Here is a 21,655-nt window from a genome sequence, read left to right on the forward strand (position 1 = left end):
TCTAGTACTCAACCTTTTGTCTTTGTAACGTATTATTGGAAAAGAAAAAGGCGCAAAGCAAACAAAGCTGAATTTTATGGGCCTCATGGAAACACTGTCAATACACCCTCCCATGCCATAAAGTGCGAGTCATAAAATGTCTAATCAGGCGGCATGCGCTTATCACCGATCGCTCCACCTTTTTGCACAACACACACAATAGCGCTAATCATATATATAGTCATATATCTGAAACAGGAATTCCCTCTGTGTTATTTTGTGCTTTCACCTGCAAACATGTGTACGGGAGCGTGCTCCAAGTTCATCGCCGTGCCTCTCTATATCCTGGCATTGGTCTCCATCATCTGCAACATCGTGCTCTTCTTCCCCGACCTCCAAACCAAGTATGCGGCCGAGGATCGGGAAGGGCACCCTCGGATCACTGAGGAGGTGAAATACATGGGAGGAGTAATCGGAGGAGGCATCATGGTGAGTCGTTCATATTTGGGAGTCATCGAAACATGAGAAATTACCGTCAAATGGCCGCTTCAGACCAAAATGGCAGACTTCCTGTGTGTTTTCCATGCATGGGTTCTTGAAACTCATGTGGCTGCTCACGGTACGCATGGCTATTAAATGCCATGTTGCTAACTAAAAGGTGCTTTGAGGGCGGAATTTTCATCATTTGGTCGAATCGTTAAACTTCGTCAACACCCACATGCAATGCCCCCCCCTCCCCCGCCCAAAAAAGCGCAATTTAAAAGGACAGTTTATACATTTTTTTCAAATCAGTTTTTGTCATGAATTGACAGTCATACATGAAAAATATTATCAGTGGAAAAAAAAAATCAGTCATCTCTGGCCCAATCTTGTGCCTCTAATCTGCAAGAAAACACCGTGTCTGAAAAAAAAAACAACTATCGGAACATAATGCATGATTTATGACGTGTTAATCATCTAAAACGGCTGCTTTGAACCAAAATGGCCGACTTCCTGTTTTTGTGCTATTGGATCGTGGACTTTTTTTTTGGGTCCAACGGCCATTTTTTGTTCTTCAATTTTAGAAAACTGGCTCTGAACTAGGTTTGTCTTTGAGGCAACTCAAAATGGGTGCTTTGAACCAAAGTGGCAAATTTCCTGTATCATCCTACATGTGTTTTTGAGATTGACCCTTAAACAAAATTCTATCCTTTTTTTTTTTTTTAATACCACGTCATTTCTTGATGCTTCTGTCTGAAAGGTCCTCATCCCCGCCATCCACATTCACCTGACCAGTTCTGGCAAATGCTGCGCCAACCGCTGCGGGGTGAGTGCAAATAAACTTTTTTTTTATGGTCCCATTAAACCCAAGAAAAAAGCTTGTAAGCGTCTGACACAATGTCCCTCCGCACAGATGTTTCTGTCCATCGGCTTCGCAGCCGCCGGTGTGGCGGGGGCCGTGTACAGCCTGAGCGTGGCTGCCCTTGGCCTTGCCAACGGGCCGCTGTGCTACTGGAGCAATCTGCAAAATCCCTTCCCCAAATGGGGGGTCCCCTTTGCAAACAGGTAATCCGTCTGTTCGATATTTTGCAAAGTAAATGTTCTATAATAATAATAATAAATGATTTTATATATTTTTTAAAACCTAGCCGAAAAACATAATGAAGTGGATTTTAAAGAATTAAAAAATTGGTGCATTCTGATTCATTCATGGCGACTCCCTTGGTGAAGTCAGGGCAGTCTATTACAGACATACAATTCAGTGAGACGGAAAAGATGGTCACAACTCCTCAGTTAGTTGCAGTAATACCAGTCGGGATTTTTTTTTTTTTGGGGGGGGGGGCTTGCGCAGGATAAAGAAAGTATGTATGGCCCTTTTGTCTGCATTCGTGTTTTTGATTTGTGTTCAAACACGCCGACTACCAATGCTAATTATTAGCATGTCTACGGTGTTCCAAATTGCACGTTAGCGTTAAGCTAGCAAAGGCAAGTTTGTTTCGTTTATTTTGAGAGTAAACTTCAACAGGGAGTGTCAGTAAACAACTTTAAGCTTTTGTGGCCATGGGGGCAGCTTCACTATCTGTCTACAAGCAACAACAACAACAAATTGTACAAGTAAATATGAAGTCAGGCCACTTGAATCCCCAGGTGCTACGATATCCTAGCTCCAGAAGATGACCTCGCGCAATTCTGGGTTATTTGTCCTTGCAGCACTGGGAACTACCTGACAGACAAGCACATGTGGAATTGGTGCATCCTCCCCAAGGATGTGGTTGAATTCAACGTGGGGTTGTTCTCTACGCTTTTGGTGGCAGCCTGCCTTGAACTGATCCTCTGTCTCATTCAAATGATCAACGGGCTTTTCGGATGCATCTGCGGCACCTGTTCCGGAAAAGAGGTAGGGGCCAGGGCTCCCTTTTCGGCACCCTTTCATACTAAGCGTAATGCATTCATGGAGGATTTGAAATGGTGATGATCAGACACACTGTTGTGTATTGATTACAAATCGGGGTGGGAAGTGCACGATAACACACGAGTACTGTATCACAGTCTATTTTACTGTCTGTATCATGATACGGTGCTTACATGATCATTAATGTACGAGAAGAAGATTTTGTATCTGACATTTATTTGAGATAAGAAATGATCAAATTACTTCTAGTGTGATAGTATGGCAGTTTTCCAATACTGATATCACGATAGGCTAACTTGTAAAATGATAGTATGATACAATATTAGTAAACTTAAGATACATCATATCTATTACAATATTTTGCCATCTGTAACACGATACCGCGTTTATGCAACACTTGAAATAACCGAAGGGAAAAAAAACATGGGATCATGACATCAATTAGACTAAAATCTATTACGCTACCATTATAACTTGACAACGGTATCACGATACAGCAACTGAAATCACAACTGCAATACATCATGAAATGTCGCCGACTGCAATGTACAGTATGACGGTTATAACCAACATTCTACACGCATTCTTTCAACAGTAAGCTGGCAAGGCAGACACTCAACGACGAGCCGACCCGCGTCAAGATCATCGAGGGGATTGACTTCAGCTCCAGTGTGCAAATGCAAATAGACAGTTTGGGAAATCCTTTGTACACCGTGGAGGCCTTCCCATTACTCCATGATGTGATTCCTTTCTCTGCTTCCCATGACTGACAACACTGTGCTTTATTTCTGTGTGTGTGTGTACATGTTTGAACATATTTTGTAATAAAGCTTACAATGCGGCTTCACGTATGACACAGAAAATACTGCGGGGAAGGGGGCAACATTTTTAAAATCTCTTCTTTCAGGAAGGAAGGATGGAAATGAGGAGCTTATGAAGGAAAAGGATATGGGATGAAGGAAATGAGCTGCTGTTGATGCTGGGAGACAAGGAAGGAAGGGAAAAATGGTATGACTGTAAGAAAGGAAGTAAGGAGGAGTAAGCAAGGGGGAAGAACAGGAGGATGATGGAAGGAAGGCAACAAGGATTTTAATCTGAAACCACTTTTGTGGTGCGCGGTTTCAATTTTTTCAGCCTTTGTAACTCTAAAATTAAAGTATATCAATTTCAAGTCGTTGTGCTTTTTTTTTTTTTTTGAGATCATAACACTGTAAACTCCACCCAACCCCGCCCCCACCTGTGTGAGGTCATATTTCTTTTCGGGAGGAATTGTGAGTGAGAAATTCCCTCTTAAAAATACAGACAAGCAGAAGGGCATTTTGTCCACCCGGTAGACAACTTGCCCAAACCTTGATCGCGTACTTGGCAGATTTTGCCGGCATGTATTGGTTGAAATTGCAGTGATTGAAATTGAGGAGGGACCAGTTTCGTTGGTGAACCTGCAGAAGGATTTTTACCGGAGCTCGGCCAGCGGCCCGCGCGAAAGCAAGACGCGCTGAGGGCGGAGGGGGACGGCGGCCGGGGCGTCGAAGGCAACTTTTTTTTTCTTTTACAGAAAATAAAGTTATGTTGGGTACCCGGCGGCTGCGTCCCGACGTCGAAGGCCGCGGGGAGAGGCGTCGATGGCGGCTGCAAGGAGAGGCGTGGGGCGTGGCGTGACGGGGACGGACAGGGGTGGGGTACAGTGCCGGTCATTGGCCGGTTTCCTACTCCCCCGCCCCAACCAACAGCGCCTGACCCCGCGAGGCCGGCGGCGGCGGCGCACCCAGCCGCCGGGTACCCAACATAACTTTATTTTTTGCAAAAGGAAAAACAAAGTTGTGTCTGGAGGTCCCAACCAAGCCCTACTAACAATCCCGACCGGAATTGTTCATGCAAGAATGCATCAGTTTGAAGTCAAGTCAAGTCAAGTCAACAGTATTTATAGAGCACTTTCAAACAGCCATCACTGCATACAAAGTGCTGTACATGGAGCAATTTAACATGCACAATAAACAGTAAGACAAATCGGTAATAAAGTCGGTAGAAAGCACCAAACAGCAAAACCAAGAACAAATCTAAGTCATGCTGAGTCGAATGCCAAAGAATACAAGTGAGTTTTGAGGAGGGCTTTAAAGATGGGCAGCGAGGAGGCTTGCCGAATGTTCAGTGGGAGGTCATTCCAGAGAGAGGGACCAGCAACAGAAAAGGCTCGATCCCCTCTGAGCCAAAGTTTAGTTCTTGGTACTTCTAATAATTTCTGGTCCACAGACCTGAGGCGCCGGACAGGTGTGTAGGGGCGGATGAGCTCAGAGAGGTAAGGTGGCGCGAGATTATTCAGAGATTTGAAAACAAAGAGGAGGATCTTGAAAATAACTCTAAAATGAATGGGGAGGCAGTGAAGGGATGCCAGAGTAGGAGTTATGTGCTCCCTCTTACGAGTACCAGTCAAGAGGCGAGCAGCGGCATTCTGGACCAGCTGAAGACGCTTAATGGAGGACTGGCTGACTCCAAAGTAAAGGGCATTGCAGTAATCAAGCTGGGATGTGACAAAGGCATGAATTACTGTCTCAGTGTTCATGTGAGAGGAGAGGTTTTATTTTGGCCAGCTGTCTAAGGTGAAAGAAGCTGGATTTAACAACGGCACCAATTTGCCGATCAAGTTTGAAATCACTGTCCAGTTTAAAGCCCAGGTTTGAGACTGTTGACTTAAGATAAGGAGACAGGGGGGCCAAGTCTACAGGATGGGATGTACAAGGGCCACTGGGACCAAACAATATCACCTCTGTCTTCTTTTCATTGAATTTCAAGACATTTTGTGCCATCCAGGTTTTGATTTCTTCCAGACAGGATAGGAGTGGCTTTAATGAGAAGGCGTCTTTCTTGCTCAGTGGGACATAGATCTGGCAGTCATCTGCATAGCAGTGGAAGGGAATACCGTGTTTCCTTAAGATGAAACCCAATGGGAGCAGATACAGTGAGAACGGCAGAGGCCCTAGAATTGAGCCCTGTGGAACACCACATGACAGGGGAGCAGTGCGTGACTCAGAGCAGCCAAGGCCGACACAAAAGGTTCTTTTCTTTTGCTGCAATGCCTGAGAATTATCAACAGGTGGCATAATGAAATTTGGGCCATTTTAGACCCCCCCTTACGTTTCAGCTCTCTCGTGTTTTTCACAATGCTTTTACCTTTGCTTCAAAGACGAGAATACGTCATAATTTACATAAAACGTAGACATGATGACTTCTCAGTTAGTAATGCATTTCCGTATAATAATAGTCTACATTTCTACTACACACATCCAACATACAGGTAAGAGCTGTAGAAAAAACAATCTGAATAATTATGAGCATTTACGAGTTGTCTGTAATTTCTCACACTTCCTCTGAGGTTTTATTTAGTCTAAGACAGGCTGGATTAAGAGGACAGAGGGGGCATGTTGTTTGGGTGTTATGGAAGCTCTGCAGTCAGGTTTTAAGTCTTGCCTGGGGACTCCACGGGGAATAAACGTCAATTTTAGCCACTAACACGGTGATGCATTAGTTTTGTGCGTTTCTGGAGATGAACTTCAACTGGTTGCCTTGGGCAAATGAGGAGGAACGGATTTATCTTCCCCGCGGTCCACGTCAGCAAAATATTCCAAGAGCAGGTGAGTAACTGGGGCACGGTTGTGTGAGAAATTTCAAGTCGAAAGAAGACTTTTGGGGGAGGGGTTTGGCCCACTGTAGTGGTTGGGTTTAAGAGCAGCGTTTGCGGTCTGGTAAAACTTCACGCAATTTTTTGGAGGGAACAATTGGGCTAGAATTGTGTGAGAAATTTCAAGTGGGACTTTTTTGGGGGGTTGAGTGATGGGATTTTTGCAACTTTCTGTCCTAATAATAGTGCTCGATAGCGTTTAAAATATCATATTGTAAATGTTGCCTTCTTGATCAAAGCACCCATCAGGGGAAATTTCAACCGCAATGATGAGAGAAATTGCAAGCAATTAATTTTAATAGGCTTCTACTTTCAAGTGCTTTGTGTTCCTTACCTTTTTGGGGTGGGGGCAAGTACAGGCATGTTGAAATGTGGGGGAAGCCTGGGGCGCCGTGAAGGAAATGTCGGTCTTGTTGCTTCTTGTATATACACGCGTCTTGCTTTAAGGCCAGTTCTAATTCCCCACTTATCAGCTTAGGGTGGAGGCATTTGGCACAACAGTCGGGAGTAATCTTGTTTGACTGATCCTGCGCAGGGAAATACAGATTGAATGGACACAGGTTAATAATGCTGCTCCGGTATAGGATGCACTTGCATAATATGAACAAGCCAAAATGTTCCAAAATTAAGCAATCAACGTGAGAAAGGTTGCAGCTATTCCGTGTGGTATAAAAGCAAAAAGCAACTATTTTAGATGAGGGGGTGCGGGGGGGAGGGGGGGCACGCATAATGTTACAAGGAAAAAAATTGTTAAAGACAAACCAAAAAGTTGAAATTTTATGTACAACTTTACACTTTTTTAAAAAGCCTTTTAAATGTATGTTTTTTGAATAATTGTGGAGCACCCAAGGTGATATGGAAGAAAAAAATGTGTGTACATTTGCAAAAGAAAAAAAATCAAAACAAAAAACAGACTTTACACAATCAGGATTTTGGAGCCGATCAACAACCAGCGAGTAAAAATAAAATAAAGACAAATATAAAAGATAAAACCAATCATCTATCCGATGCTGAACTAATCGATCCAATCTATGTAAACATCTTGTTTATTGACTAAACAGTCAATCACAGACATCAACATTCACGAGAAATTGAAGGAAAAAAATGGCGGACTCTTAATTTTTTCCGGGGCTGTAATAATCTCCTATCAAAGCTGATAAACAGTCAAGTGATGGGAAAGGGTGTGTGTGTGTGTGTGTGTGTGTGTGTGTGAGTGTGGGAGGGATGATTTGAAATAAATCCGAAAAATAAATTTGTTAATCAATACAATGAAATTAAAAATATTGCAAAAAAATAGATTGTTGTCATTACAGATGTAAAAAAGAATCTCACCACTGTTTTATTTGTTTTGTTCTTTAAAATGTCCATTAAAAGAGGAACTTATAAAATTATACATTATTACCAAAAGAAACATTTCAACTGGCCAGACTTATTGGTTTTATTTCGGAAGTGACCGGACGTGTTTCTCACAGTCGTTCCCTTTTATTTTTCTAAGTGAGCGGAAGTCATCGGCATCTTTTGTCTGGCTCGCGCGCCGCCAGCTCATCTATCCCCCTTGCGTGCACAATTAAGCAGCTCGAGGAGATAAAAAAGCCCAACACCCGCGACGTCTTTCGGCCCCCGCTCCCTATCCGAACCCCAGCCCGGTTCGCCTCATCCCCGCAGCGAGATGTTCCGAGCTCCCGGGGGCTGCACACGAACACTGCCGCCGATACCGGTCCGGGGACACACCGATGCTTTTCAAACGGAGAGCCAGGTAGCATTCGCTTTCTGAAGGGGAGCCGGAGGGGTGGCGGGTGAAAAACGGTGCAGAATTCGAAAAAAAACGGCGAAATTGCGATGCAGGGATTGCGTAGGGGAATAAACGCAGAGATAGCGGGGGTGGGGTGCGGGGGCTCCTTCCCCCTCCTTCTCATGCAAAGGCCTTTCTCCTTCTTCATTTCTTTCCCATTTTTCGCTTTAAAACGGAGGGGGGCAAAAAACGTCTCGCTCCGTTTTGAAATCCGGTCCACGGCAGATATTTTCAAGAGTCCTGTCATATTTGTTGCATTTGTTGATTTTTTTCTCTCTCGAGAAAACCGCTTGTAATGCTGCGAGAGAATGACCAGAAAGCTATGCGAGTCAAGTTACAAGAAAAAAAAAAGAAGTCGCAATCTCACTGGAGTAAAGACGTAAAATCGCGGGGGGAGGGAGGGGGGGCGGTCAACATCGTGCGACAAAATGGTTAAAATGGCCAGGAAGGATGAAGGCAATGTGACAAAACAGGATTGCACTAATAAATAAATTGTAACATGTTTGAAACAACAGCCCATTTTTGATGAGGAAAAACGTGCAATTTTGGAAAAATGTCCTTGAGAATACTGTTTTAATATTGTGTAAAAACAGGCATGTTTTCCAAAAAATCGCAATGTTTCAAAAATAAGTTTGTAATATGGTGCAAAATAAAAATGGAAGGTAAACAAGAAAAAAAGGAGCAGCGTGACGAGAATTTTGTGATGTTGGAGAAAAAAAGGTCGTCTGGTTGAAAGGAAAAGGCTGCAATGTTATGACAATAAAGAAATATCATGGTGGGGGGGGGGGCAAAAAAGTCGGAATTGTGCAAAAGTCGCAATGCTGCGCGAGTAATGCTCAGGATAAGAAGAAAAAAAAAGTCCCAATGTGATAAGAAAAAAAAAATCGTCCATCATTTGAGATGGAACCTGAGCGCATTGGGTTTTTGCAGCTCTGGCTACAAATGCCTCGTCCACTCATCGGGTTGATTCTGTGCATCCAGCAGGATGCTGCGAGGGCTGGTGTGCGGCCGGCTTCGGCCACCTTGGATGTGGAAAGCTCTGCTGCTCTTCGTGGCCATCGCTTTCGCTGGACAACTGCTGGGAATTATCTTCAGCAAAAGGTAATTGTGGATTTTCTCTTTTTTTTTTTTTTTTTTTAGCTAGCCATCATAACGTCGCCGGAACAAAGTTGAGGTTTTGAGATAAAAGTTGTAACGCGGTTGGGGGAAAAAAAAGCTGTGACAAAACTCATTGCGGGAACAAAATCTCACCGGCAAAAATCTGCAGTTTTGAGGCCAAAAAGTTCTTGCAGGGATGGCAATGGCCTAGTGATGAAAAAAAAGCAGAAAGGGGCGTGGCCTGGACGGGGCGACCAATCACAACAAGTAAGACATTATACACGTCCAATCGCAGGGCTGTTTACAATCGGAAGATGGAAAGACTGATCGGGAGAGCTCGTGAAAACAATAAGGTACCTGACCCCCCCACCCCTAAAATTTTCTCAACGGATTTAGACGATTCACAAAAATGATCAATTTAAGAAATAAAACGGCGGATTTCCACGCATCCACGGAAAATTGCCATCCCTGTTCTTGTATCATTACCCCAGAAATAAATTGGCTATAGTACGTCGAGAAAGTCACGCCGTTGAAGAAACTAAATGGTCATATGAAAAAAGAGGGCGGGACAGCTAACAACAAAAGTGTTTTCTTCCTCATTTATTTGTGTCTCCAAAAGCAGCGTCCAACCGGCCGCTCGCTCTATCTTCTCGTCCCCTGACGCCCAGGGTCCGTCCCTGGGACCGTGTCGGCCCCACACCCACATCATGTTCCTCAAGACCCACAAGACGGCCAGCAGCACTGTGCTCAACATGCTCTACCGTTTCGGGGAGGAGCACGGCCTCCGCTTCGCCCTACCGCTGGGCTACCAGCTGGGCTACCCGCTGCCCTTCAGTGCCCACAGGGTCAAGGGCTACCGGGGCCCTCGAGTTGTCGAGTTCCACATCATGGGCAATCACATGAGATTTAATAAAGCTGAGGTGAGTGGGTGACAGGATGGGAGAAAATTAAATGCGCGACAAGTAGAAGAAAAAAAAATCCTGCCGTCGCTACCAAAAAGATGTCATTTTGATTGCTACAAGCGCTAGTCTGGTCTGATTGCAAGTCACCGGTGGCCGTCTTTGGTGGTCTCTTAGGTGGAGAAGGTGATGCCTGCGGACACCTTCTACTTCTCCATCATCAGGGACCCCGTCGCTCTGACCGAGTCTTCCTTCGCTTATTACAAAGAGGTGGCACCCGCGTTCCGGAAAGCTAAAGGCTTGGGCGACTTTGCGGACGATCCCGGCAAGTACTACGACCCGCGCGCCCGCAACAACCACTACGCCCGCAACTTGCTGTGGTTCGACTTTGGCATGGACCACAACGCCAACTTCTCGGCGGTTCTGGCGCGGCACGGCGAGGCCGTGGTGCGCCAGACCTTCAAGCTGGTCCTGGTGTCCGAGTTCTTCGACCAGTCTATGATCCTGCTGCGGCACGCCCTGTGCTGGCCTCTGGACGCCGTCGTGTCCTTCAGCCTCAACGCGCGGCAGCAAAAACCGGACGGCGGCGCCGGCGCCGCTTTAACCGACGGATGGGTGGGCAAAGTTCGAGGCGGGCGCTTGCCCGCCAAAGCGCCACCCAAACTGTTCCTCACGGAGGAACAGCGGGAGAAGCTGCGCCAATGGAACGCCTTGGACTGGCACTTGTATCAAGCCTTCAACCGGACCTTCTGGCGGGAAGTGGCCGCGTTCGGCGCTGCCCGGATGGAGCGGGAAGTGGCTCTCCTGCGGAGCCGGCGCGAGGCCCTCGCCGGGGCCTGCCTGCGGGACGGCGGGAAGCCCGTGGAGGCCCACCGCATCCGAGACAAAACCATCAGGCCCTTCCAGAGCGGCTTGGTGAAAATTCTGGGCTACGAGCTGCAGCCGGGATTGGACAACGGCACCAGGATGGCCTGCCTGAGAATGATCCGCCCCGAGATCCAGTACAAAGACACGCTGGACGCCAAACAGTTTCCGCGGGCGCAGTCGCCGCAAGCCCTGCCAGGGCTGCAAAGCCCAAAGTTAGCCTCTGATAGGTCTTTTTTCAAACTAGACCAATCCAGGACAGGGGAGAAGGGACGGGACCCAGGAGGGAGGACAGGGGAAGAGGGGCCGCGGGACTGGGACGGAAGTCACTTACTTAGCCGCAACCGCAACGAGTCCACCGCAAGGACAAGGAAGCGGCCAGCGGTTTAAGTGAACTCTCCTTGAACTAAAAGCTTTCATCGTACTTCCACTTTCCAGCTTTTTTTTTTTTTTTGCTTCCGGACGCTTACGACGACTTCAATGAAAGAGCCTACGGACGAGTGCATTCGGGCCACTCACAAAAAAACAAAACAGAACAGAAATGGCAAGTCCTGAGAAAAAGGTTAATAAACTTGTAGTGCCACAGGAAAAAAAAAAGTAATTTTGCGGGGAAAAAATAAGAAAAGTCAACAGACAGAGATATAATTTTAGACGATTAAAGTCGCAGTATTGCATGAAAAGATTCGTAAAGTTACCAGAATTTTTTTTTGTAGTTTTAAGTAAATTTGTATTTTATGCAAATAAAAACATGTTATGAGTAAAATAAGGTCATAAAGTTACCAACTATATTCGATAAAATATCTTATTCGGTGCCATTGTGACAGGGATAAAATTCTAATATTACAAGATTAAAAAAAAATATATTGCTTTGCAACAATCAAATCTTTGTGAGAAGTGGAAAGATGCGATATTAACAGAAAACACTGCAGTGTTGCAGAAATAAAATCCTAGCGGCGCAAATTTATCATTTTGCAAGACAAATGTCACGGTTAGTACAGTATCAACAAGTCAATGTGATTGGAACATAGGTGGCCTAGTTGGAGAAAAAAAAGCCAGCGATTGACGGAAATAATATTACGAGACAAAATTCATCACACGCAATTATTTTGATTTGGGAAAATGTTGCAGCTTTCTCCCCAAAATGGTCAACTTTTTCCGAGTCATTTTTGGACTCTTTTCGTACCGGTGTAGGCCAGGTCGATACTTTTGTTGGACTAAAAAGGTTCCGCTGTATTCCCGTTACTGTCACCTTGGTGTATTTATACATGTTTGAAAAGGTACTTGGAGTATTATCTTGAAAGGTACTTTGTGGAATGAAGTATTTCATGTGTTGCACAATAATGGCTGCAAGACTGTAGCAGCCGTGAAGTAAGGCGAACGACTGGAACATTTACATCCTTTGTGGGATTATTTGAAGAAACTTGATGCTTTTATTTGGGAAATTATGACAACAATAAGGCAGATGAAGCATTTTGTTCAGTTGCCCACTAAATTCATTTTTAGGAATCCTATCCAGAGATGGATACCAAATTTCCTCAAATAGCGGCCGCCTGGTTTTTAAACGCCGTGCCTCAATTCATGCCACGAACAAATAATCAGCACGTTTACTTATTTATAAAAGTAGACATATTTTATTTTATTGTTGAGTATTTATACAGTCTGATGTTAAATATTCTAAAATGCTTTGGTACGAATGAAGGCCTTCTCTCCAATAAGCACCCAGTACTCTGCACTAAATAAACATCCTTGGCCACTGTTTGAGGAATACTTTTCCAGCAGAGAAGCCAGATCATGTGATACTTGTCTCTTCTTTCTCTGTCTCTCTCTCTCTCTCTCTCACTCTCTGTCTCAACCGCTCTGTTTTTTTTTGTACCTCCGCATGGTTTGCCGGACCCAACAATGCGTCCATTGATAATTTGTCACCGGACTCTGAATTTTCAAGTTGACAATAACTTCAGTGTTTAAGTCCATGAAATAAAAAGTCACAGACACCAGGGATCGGAGTTTGATTTTTCTGTGCTACGTGGACATATCACTCAAAAAAGTAACAATAAGGAACCAACAAGAGTGATTTTTAGTTTGCTTAATGTGTACAGGTTTTGACAATACAGTAGTAATTCTTATTTTTATTATACCTTGATCAAAGTAAAGGGGCAACGTTTCAAGGGGAAATATATATATACACACACACACACATTACATGAGACATATAAAGTAACACAAATGTTATAGTTTAAGAAAAAAAGTAACATGAAGAGGAAAATGTAAAATGCAAATAGGTACTTGTTTTTTTTGTCAAATTGTTCGTCTATGACCAACACCATGACCAATTTGTGCAATATTGTATTTGTAAAAAAAAATACATCTTCCGTTTTATTTTTATGATCTACAGTGGTAACCAGCGTCTACTCTCGTCGATCGATTACTTTAGTCTCGTACAAACTTCAGCTGCTCCAAAGCCGCATCGATTAACCACTCTGCTGTTTTTTTATCTACAAATTACCATCAAATGCGAACTCACTGCGGACTTTTTGCTTTGTTTCTATGCACGCGACATTTTCGGGACGCACGTCTTGGTCGTGTGTCCACCTTTGACAACGTCCTCATTCTGTTGTTTGTTTACATGGCAACATATGGTTAGTGAGCGCAACTTTTTCGCTGGCCATGGAGTCGCTGTTTGAACACACTGTGTATTTTCCCGCCGTGGGTGAAGCGGCGGACCCGGTGGACTGCGAGGCTCTTGAGCAGAGAACGCACTTTTACCTCGGGGAGACTGTCCATTTTCTTGTGGTGCTGCGTAAAGGTCGTTTGTTAAAGGCAAAGCCAATAGGCGACTTGTTCGCTGTGGCGACCGTTGGTGCTCAGTTCGGCGACAGTCGGCGAGACTTGAATAACAGCGTAGAAGAAGAAACAGAAGCGGAGGAGGACCAGGCTGACATTTCTTATGAACATCACCGAAGAAGTGCCGACGCAAACCGGAAGTTCATTGAGTGCTGCCCGATTCTGAACCACAACAACGCACGTCATAGAATGGAACCGGTCAAGGTAACTCCCCCTTCCCCCAAAAAGTTATATTTTCTTCCATTTGGTGCACCCTTGAACGATAGAACTTATAAAGTGTAACGACTGTAAGTAAAGTAGTATTTGTGTTGACTGTGTACCTTTATGGGGCGTGGCCTACGTGTGAGTCGTTGCTTATAGCGGCTCCTTGCGAGTGTTCTCATTTTTCATTTGCCTATTCCTCCCATTTTATAAAACACTGAAAGTGCGCTGGTTACTGTGGCTCTCCTTGCTGACATGCTCCGGCATTACGGTACTTAAATTCAAGGATGACATCTTGTCCCATGCTTGTCCTGCAGTCGACGCAATTGTCAGAAGAACAGATTTCCTTCCGTCTTACAGTTACTCTCGACAGGCTCCCGGTCAACACACTCCAAGCCACGGTCAGTCTATTTTCCAATTCCCATCTATTAATGAATTATTTTTCTCGGAAGGAAACATCTTTTCATTTATGATCATTAGAATGTAAATTGGAGTCAAAATATTATGAGGAAAAAATGTTAATGTTTGGGACGTAAAGTCATAAAGATGTGAGTAAATACCAAATTTACCAAAATGACCAGAAATGATACATATTACCAGAAAATCTTTTTTTTTAGAACAAAAACATAGGGGGGCGGCCCGGTAGGCCAGTGGTTAGCACGTCGGCTTCACAGTGCAGAGGTACCGGGTTCGATTCCAGCTCCGGCCTCCCTGTGTGGAGTTTGCATGTTCTCCCCGGGCCTGCGTGGGTTTTCTCTGGGTGCTCCGGTTTCCTCCCACATTCCAAAGACATGCGTGGCAGGCTGATTGGACACTCTAAATTGTCCCTACGTGTGAGTGTGAGTGCAAGTGGTTGTTCGTTTCTGTGTGCCCTGCGATTGGCTGGCAACCGATTCAGGGTGTCCGCCGCCTACTGCCCGAAGACAGCTGGGATAGGCTCCAGCACCCCCCGCGACCCTAGTGAGGATCAGGCGGCTCGGAAGATGAATGAATGAATGAAAAAACATAGGGGGTAAATGAGAGTGGATGAAGGTTGCACTGTTTCAAGACTGTACAGGACAAATGCACAGTAAATGAGGAGCAAACTGAATTATTGAGACATCATATTTGATTTAATGAGTAAAATGTGTTTTTAGACAAGGAACGAAATATTTGAAGAAAAAAGTTGCAAGCATTAATATGTTAATACAAGAAAACAATTGGAATGTTATGGGAATTAAGTTGTAATCTTGCTGCCCAACTAAAAAAAAAATTGGACTAATTTTATGCACGGCGACTATTTAGAGAAACTGGGCATATCGTTGTGTCTGCTGTGCTTTGACCAGATTGTGGTGAGCGTGTGGGAGAGGGATGAAGACCAGGTGGAGGTGAGGGAACATGGCTACCTTGGTCTCCTGCAGCTCTACTCGCCCACACGCGCTTTCCGCGAGGACCTCAACAAATTCAAGGCACAGGGTATGGCTACTCCCAACTACCTATTTATCGACCTCCCATCATTCGGTTGTGCTGTCAGAAAGTACCAAATTTCACCTAATTGTAAAATAAGAGTAGCATACAAAATGCATTTTAAATGTAGAGGATCATTTAAGTAGAATATACACCACAGTTCAGATCGATTTATGTAATCAACACCACGCAGCTAGCATGTACGCAATCATGAATCCACGTTACATAAACGGTGTACTCAGCGTTCAGTTATTCCATCGCAAAGCACATTTAAATGAGGCTCATCAACAGTATGAGCTAGCAGATACTGGCATGACATCACAAATGGGCAAACAAATGTGTGCATTAGGTCTTTACACGAATGCTATTAAGTAACTTGTAACTTCTGAGCTGTGGCCTCCTCTTCCTCCTCTTTCTCCTCCTCGTCCAGTCAGCGCCACTTTGAATGTTCTGCCGCCCCCCAGTGTCAGGTGTCAGCAGCTGACCGTCTCTGGAAAACACCTCACGTTCCTTAAAGGTCAGGCGCGTTCGCAACCCGCGTGTAGCATCGCGAGGCTCCCGGCTTTGACGGCCACGCCCCCTCTCGCCCTCAGTGCTGAATGGCGCCTCTCAGGAGGAGCTTTGCATCACAGATGTGAGGATCCTTCCCAACTACAATTTGTCCTATCTTCCCATGATGCCGGACGGATCTGTTCTGATCGTAGACAATGTCTGGTAAGTGCATCTTGTCTCCGTATTGAAGCAAATAGAAAGTTTATGCTCAAAACATGTTTTTTTTTCTGTATCTGACGTTTCTGTCGCTACCGAAGCCACCAATCAGCTGAGGTGACCATGGCGTCGTTTTACCGCGTGGACAGCGAGTGGTCACGTCTTCCGAGCATACTGGGCACCCTGGAGGAGCACAACTTCCTGTTCCGGCTACAGCTCCAGGACACAGACGACCACCACTCCAGTGAAGTGAGAGGCTGAAGTGCCAGCGGCACTACTACTATGATTCTTACTGTGTACAGCCGGCAGCCGCTAGGTGGCGTCATTTTGTGGTTCCCGGTTTTCCACATAGAGATAAGCGGAAGCCAAGAAGACTGTGTCAAAGACAGATTGTCCAAAGTTTGGGGTTGTTTCATAATTCAAAAAATAGTTACAACAAATTATAATCCTTCACAGGTGGATAAAGAAAGACGCAGCCGTCGCTACATTTTTAATGACTTTCGAGCAAACACCAAATAAGGATATTAATTCATAATCCGCTGATGGCCACAACTTGCGCTGAGTAACTCAACACGGAAACTGCCTCACAGTTTAGCCAGTGAACAGCCAACAGTACAATTTCATTAGCTGGCGTCCATGTCACTCACAAAGCCAGGCCCCGCCTTTTAAAGCTACGGGTGCCAATAAGAATGCAAACATGGAAATAAATAGGAAGGAATTTCAATTAAAGACGGCATCCTGTATTAACCCTTTGTTACAAACAACTGTGGATTTATTGCATCCTAAAACAGTTTGACAGATTTTTGAGCGCCGTGTACCACATCAAATCGGTTTGAGGTCATTAAAAACAATTAGAATATCTATGGTGCACCAGATTTTTTTTGAAAAAATGAAAAGATTTTAAGTGAGACTTATAGTTTGAGAAAAAAATGTGGTGCCTGCACTTCACATATATATTTTGGGTCAGAATTATGCAGAAAATGTTGATACCAACTTTTCAATGTTTCAGTTCATGTGACTTTTTGCTCATGTTGCTGTTCTCTAACAGGGAGCCGAAGAGCAAAATTCACAACACGTGTCTGAGTATATTTTGTTTTCAGGGTTTGGAAATCCCACTGGTTGCTGTGTTACAATGGCGTACGTCAACACTCCCGCATGCGAGGTCAGAGCATCATTATTAAGCGCTGCTCGCCACCTCGCGACATGGCTGACGTTCCTTCATTTTCTCCCCAGGCACATCGTCACTTTTTACTCACTGCCCAGCATCCGCTTGAATCGTCCTCGGCTGGTGATGACTGCTTCCTGTCCAAACGTCGTCAGGCCTCGTGAGAGCTTCTCGGTCAAGTACACCCTGGTCAATAACCTGCGCGACTTCATGTCCGTCCGGCTGCACTGGAATTTTCAGGGTGAGTTTTCTCGACATGTCGCTTCGTCTCGTCACGGGCGGGATCTGGCTTCCATTCTGTCATCCGCTTGTCCAGCTAATGCAGTAAGAGGCCACCAGGACGGCGAGGTGACAGCGGTGGTGTGTCAGTCTCCCTTCAGGAACCTGGGACGTTGCAGGAAGGGCTCCAGCATGTCTTTTACAGTCGTCTTCCAGATCCTTGGTACAGGACTTTTTGAGGTACGGTGCCAGCATAGCACAACATTTGCACTGTCAGCTGTTTCATCCTTTTTTTAAATTTTGTAGTCCTCCCTGATTTTGGATAGTCAAGTTTATCGTTATGTATTGTATAACTGAGTTTTTACATACAAGATGTTTTGATTTTGCAATGCTTCTCAGAATTAAGCATGATAATTCTAATAAATTTGTTTCCATTTTGCAGTCGCCAAAAACGCTCATTTTAAAATCTTTTTTCTTGAATGGACTTACTTTCTGAAATAATGACACTGACTGCATCTTATAATAGCAACTCAATGCAAATTTCAAGCCATAATTTCATTGCGGACTTAAGTATATTAAATAGATTTTTACAAATAAGGCTATTTATTTTAAAATATCCACATGTGACAATTTTTAACATAATTTCATACTTTGATTTAATTTTATAATATGGTCATTTTATTCTTTATTTATATAAAACATTGAATAATATAAATAAAACATCTTTATTTTACAGCCATAAAAGTGCCAATTGGGAACATTTGTCATACATTCATTTAATAATTCCATTTTATTTATTAAAATTTTTTGTACAAGTGCTGTTTTTCAACATTGAATTTTACTTCTATTATCATTTGCTGTACATCAATATAAATAATTCTACTATTTGAAGATGTTTTTTAAACATCTTCATTCATTCATTCATCTTCCGTACCGCTTGATCCTCACTAGGGTCGCGGGGGGTGCTGGAGCCCATCCCAGCCGTCTCCGGGCAGTAGGCGGGGGACACCCTGAATCGGTTGCCAGCCAATCGCAGGGCACACAGAAACAAACAACCATTCGCACTCACACTCACACCTAGGGACAATTTAGAGTGTTCAATCAGCCTGCCACGCATGTTTTTTTTGGAATGTGGGAGGAAACCGGAGCACCCGGAGAAAACCCACGCAGGCCCGGGGAGAACATGCAAACTCCACACAGGGAGGCCGGAGCTGGAATCGAACCCGGTACCTCTGCACTGTGAAGCCGACGTGCTAACCACTGGACTACCAGGCCGCCCGTTTTTTAAACATAAACCTAAAATATATATTTAATACATCAAGAATAACCATCTCCATCCAAAAAGGTTTGGAGTTAAAATCGGGACGTTATTCAATCTCGAGACTTAAGCTCAGTGAGCTAATTGTGAACTTTTTTTTTTCCTGCATTCCTTCAGTTAAGCGAGCATATGAAAATGAAGCTTCAGTTCAAGGCACCACCCGAGGAACACCAGTCGCCCAAGCCGTGCACGCCACCCTCGTCTGGCAGTGTGGCACGATCCCTGAGCTTTTCCCACCAACTGCCGCCTTCCAAACCCCAACATGTCAGGTATAGAAGTGCGTGCAAAAATGCTAACACGACTTAGCGTCTAACCTTTTTAAATGGCTAACTTTTTCATCATGTGAAAATGTGCTATCACACTCAGCGGCGAACCAGTTTTGTTTATGTAGCCGTAGAACTGAAAATTCCGTGGGCCTTGCAAATCAGTTAAAATTCAGTAAAATGTGAGGGATTGAGGACGTTGCTCCAGTGAAAAAGGGTGGTATTCAATGGTAGTTAGCGGCTACTGCCATTTAGAAGCTAATTTCAGTGACTAACGGGAAGGTTTTCAAGTCAAATATGTAGCATCTTTTTCAAAACAGTTGATGGCTCATTTAGCGTCGACCCAGTTAGCGGCCACTGCCAGATAGCGGTGAACGCTAGTGGCAAATGTGAATCAGTAACACGCTACCTTTTGAAAACTAGTGATGGGGCTAATCACTCTGGTAGTATGTTGTGAGCGACAACCATTAAAAAAAATTTTTTTTAGAATAGGATTTTGGAAAGTGTTTTATCTTACTGGTGAGTTGCTAACTACCGCTAGCTGCTAACGCATGCTGTTTTTCAGGACGGGCAGCATGATGGAGCGTCCATTCAGCAATTTCCTCTACATGAGTCCAGAGCAAAGCGTCAGTTCACTGGACCAGGTTGCTAAAAGACAATGTCAGGTGTTTGTGCTGGAGCACATCAGCAGCTAAAGATACGAGATTTTCACTCAGGCAAGTGCTTCTGCTGCACCGGTGGCCATTTGAGTAAAAAAATATCCAACTATTTTCGATTGCGCTTGTCCTCATTGGGTTAAATTAGAAATGATAAACCTCCACCCTTGCGACATAGTCTTAATCCAAGGGTCAATATTGCTTGACTGGTTGCCAGAAATCTCAGGGCACATGCGGTATAGAAAAACGACCATTCACAATCACATTGACATCTGTGGATCATTGCAAGATGTTTTATGTGATAGAATGGGATATGTCAACCAAACTGAAGTCTTTACGCTGGCTTTATTTGAATTGTTATTTATTGGAGTTATTTTGCAAATATTTATTTTTGTTTGTTCTGCTCATTTCAATGGTTGAGACACTGAATGTAGCACACGTAGCGACGCTTACCGCCTTGCAGACATATTTTGTCATGTTTGAATTTTATTATCTTAATGTTTACATATTTCTCCTTCCAAAGATTTACCGGAAAATAACTGACTTTTTTGCCTCATGGGATTTTATATTCTGGGTAAATTGCAACTATTTTTGTAAATTCTGTAATATTTACTCTTAAAAGTTGTGCTTTGTTTCAGGCAATATTCCAACTTTATATTCATATTTGCAACATTGTCATTAATTCTGATTTGTTTTTCTCTTGAGACTATTTAAAAATTATAGTCGTAGCATATATTTTTGCTAAGGCTATACATTCTCAGAATTATGACTTCACTGTCAGAAAGTTAGTGTTTTGGTTTCAACAGCTTATCGTTAATGTACATTTTCATTTGATTTTTGTTTTAAATATATTTAAGAATCAACATGTGAACTTTTTGCCTTCTGAAATGCATCTCAGCAAATTGTATAATAAAAGAGACCCAATCCTTATTGTTTTGACACATTTTCAAATCCCAGGCAAGTATTCCTTCATCTAAATAAAAAGTTCATGAAAGTGCTTGATAAGAAACTTTTTTGAGTGGGTATTTAATTCACAAAAACAAAACAGATTGTTTCCAGTTACATTGACTGCATAAGTTAACAGAATAACACAAAAGTGGAGTCGACAAAAAACTGACCAAAAATGACTCCTTTATATTTCATTTGTACTGAGGAATGAATTGTAAATCACGTCAGAACAGAAAAAGATGATTATTAAAAATAATATCACATATTTGTCATCTCGTTGGTTTTCTTTTCATCCATGTTCTCATAGGGGACACCTACAAAGAGAAGGAAACAAAATATCCATCTCTCTCTCTGCATTTAAATGGTGATACAGTGGTACCTCTACTTATGAACGTCTCTTTATACGAATTTTCAAGTGTTACGAAACGCCTTACAGGAAAATATTGGCTCTTGTTACGAAAGAAATTTCAAGATACGAAAGGTAAAAATACAGTATGGGCTGCGACCCGCAGCTCAGAGTTTCCTGAATGCAAGATAGCTGCTCTGCCATTGGCTATTACCGAACTACTTTCTGGCATCGCATCGGCTAAGAGGGACCTCTACCACATGTGTCTGTGTGTATAGATAGATAAATAGGTAGATAAGTGTCCATGCAGCGTCCTCGTCATTCGCCCTTCGGACGACGAGGCATTCCGATAGTTTTATGTAAATGTGAATCACACAGAAAAAGTGTTCACCGGTCGGGCGCTCGCTCACTATGCTGATGTTTGCCTTGGACATTTTCCAAGGATTGTTAAAAGCCGACAAAAAGCAAACGTCCTTGGATCAGTTCTTTCCAAAACGCTAGGCAAAAACCACTTCTGAGAGAGAACATAAACTGAAGAGGGCAAAAACTGATGAGGATGAGGAAAAAAATTTATTCGTTATTCTTGTGCAATCATCTAATTGTAACATGTATTTGTTACACATTTTGATGTATTTTTTTTTGCTTTAGAAAATATTTATGTCTGAATTTTGGGGGGGGCTTGGAACGGATTAGGGCATTTACATGGAAAACGCGTCCCAACTTACAAAATTTTTCTAGTTAAGAAATTTCTTGCAGAACCAATTCATTTCGTAAGTACAGGTACCACTGTGTGTGCGCGTGTGTGTGTGTGTGTGTGTAGACCCTAATCAGAATGTAAGTATTA

General features: G+C 43.5%; 4 protein-coding genes across 11 annotated transcripts in view; 3 read left to right on the top strand and 1 right to left on the bottom strand.

Annotated features, from left to right (window-relative positions):
* The first annotated feature begins 148 nt into the window (after positions 1–148).
* Positions 149–3,218, top strand: tm4sf21b (transmembrane 4 L six family member 21b). Its single transcript, XM_052059042.1, has 4 exons — positions 149–468; positions 1,220–1,285; positions 1,373–1,524; positions 2,170–3,218. The coding sequence occupies exons 1-4, from the start codon at positions 154–156 to the stop codon at positions 2,429–2,431; spliced, it is 795 nt and encodes a 264-aa protein (XP_051915002.1). The 5' UTR covers positions 149–153; the 3' UTR covers positions 2,432–3,218.
* A 2,286-nt stretch (positions 3,219–5,504) lies between these two features.
* gal3st4 (galactose-3-O-sulfotransferase 4) lies at positions 5,505–12,692 on the top strand. 7 transcript variants are annotated; one of them, XM_052079133.1, is made up of 4 exons: positions 5,505–6,000; positions 8,821–8,940; positions 9,557–9,857; positions 10,014–12,692. In XM_052079133.1, the coding sequence occupies exons 2-4, from the start codon at positions 8,825–8,827 to the stop codon at positions 11,088–11,090; spliced, it is 1,494 nt and encodes a 497-aa protein (XP_051935093.1). In that variant the 5' UTR covers positions 5,505–6,000; positions 8,821–8,824; the 3' UTR covers positions 11,091–12,692. The 7 variants fall into 7 exon arrangements, with proteins under 7 accessions (XP_051935093.1, XP_051935094.1, XP_051935095.1 ...); XM_052079134.1 differs by having other exon boundaries at positions 8,824–8,940; XM_052079135.1 differs by having other exon boundaries at positions 5,508–6,000; positions 9,560–9,857.
* Positions 12,693–13,119: 427 nt separating this feature from the next.
* trappc14 (trafficking protein particle complex subunit 14) lies at positions 13,120–20,730 on the top strand. Of its 2 annotated transcripts, XM_052079099.1 has the most exons (11): positions 13,121–13,745; positions 14,060–14,143; positions 15,068–15,197; positions 15,619–15,705; positions 15,782–15,902; positions 15,998–16,145; positions 16,997–17,058; positions 17,130–17,302; positions 17,378–17,520; positions 18,716–18,867; positions 19,427–20,730. In XM_052079099.1, exons 1-11 carry the CDS (start codon positions 13,365–13,367, stop codon positions 19,554–19,556), a joined length of 1,611 nt encoding a protein of 536 aa, XP_051935059.1. In that variant the 5' UTR covers positions 13,121–13,364; the 3' UTR covers positions 19,557–20,730. The 2 variants fall into 2 exon arrangements, with proteins under 2 accessions (XP_051935051.1, XP_051935059.1); XM_052079091.1 differs by having other exon boundaries at positions 13,120–13,745; positions 17,130–17,520.
* The window catches only part of LOC127596192 (IgGFc-binding protein-like), a 50,740-nt gene continuing 49,719 nt past the window's right edge, over positions 20,635–21,655 (bottom strand). The window contains exon 110 of the mRNA XM_052058445.1: positions 20,635–20,779. Coding sequence (XP_051914405.1) covers positions 20,724–20,779 — 56 coding nt within the window. The 3' untranslated portion in view covers positions 20,635–20,723. The remainder of the gene's footprint in view (positions 20,780–21,655) is intronic.

The sequence above is a fragment of the Hippocampus zosterae genome, chromosome 1 (genome assembly GCF_025434085.1).
Source record: "Hippocampus zosterae strain Florida chromosome 1, ASM2543408v3, whole genome shotgun sequence".
In the NCBI taxonomy this organism is placed as follows: Eukaryota; Metazoa; Chordata; class Actinopteri; order Syngnathiformes; family Syngnathidae; genus Hippocampus; species Hippocampus zosterae.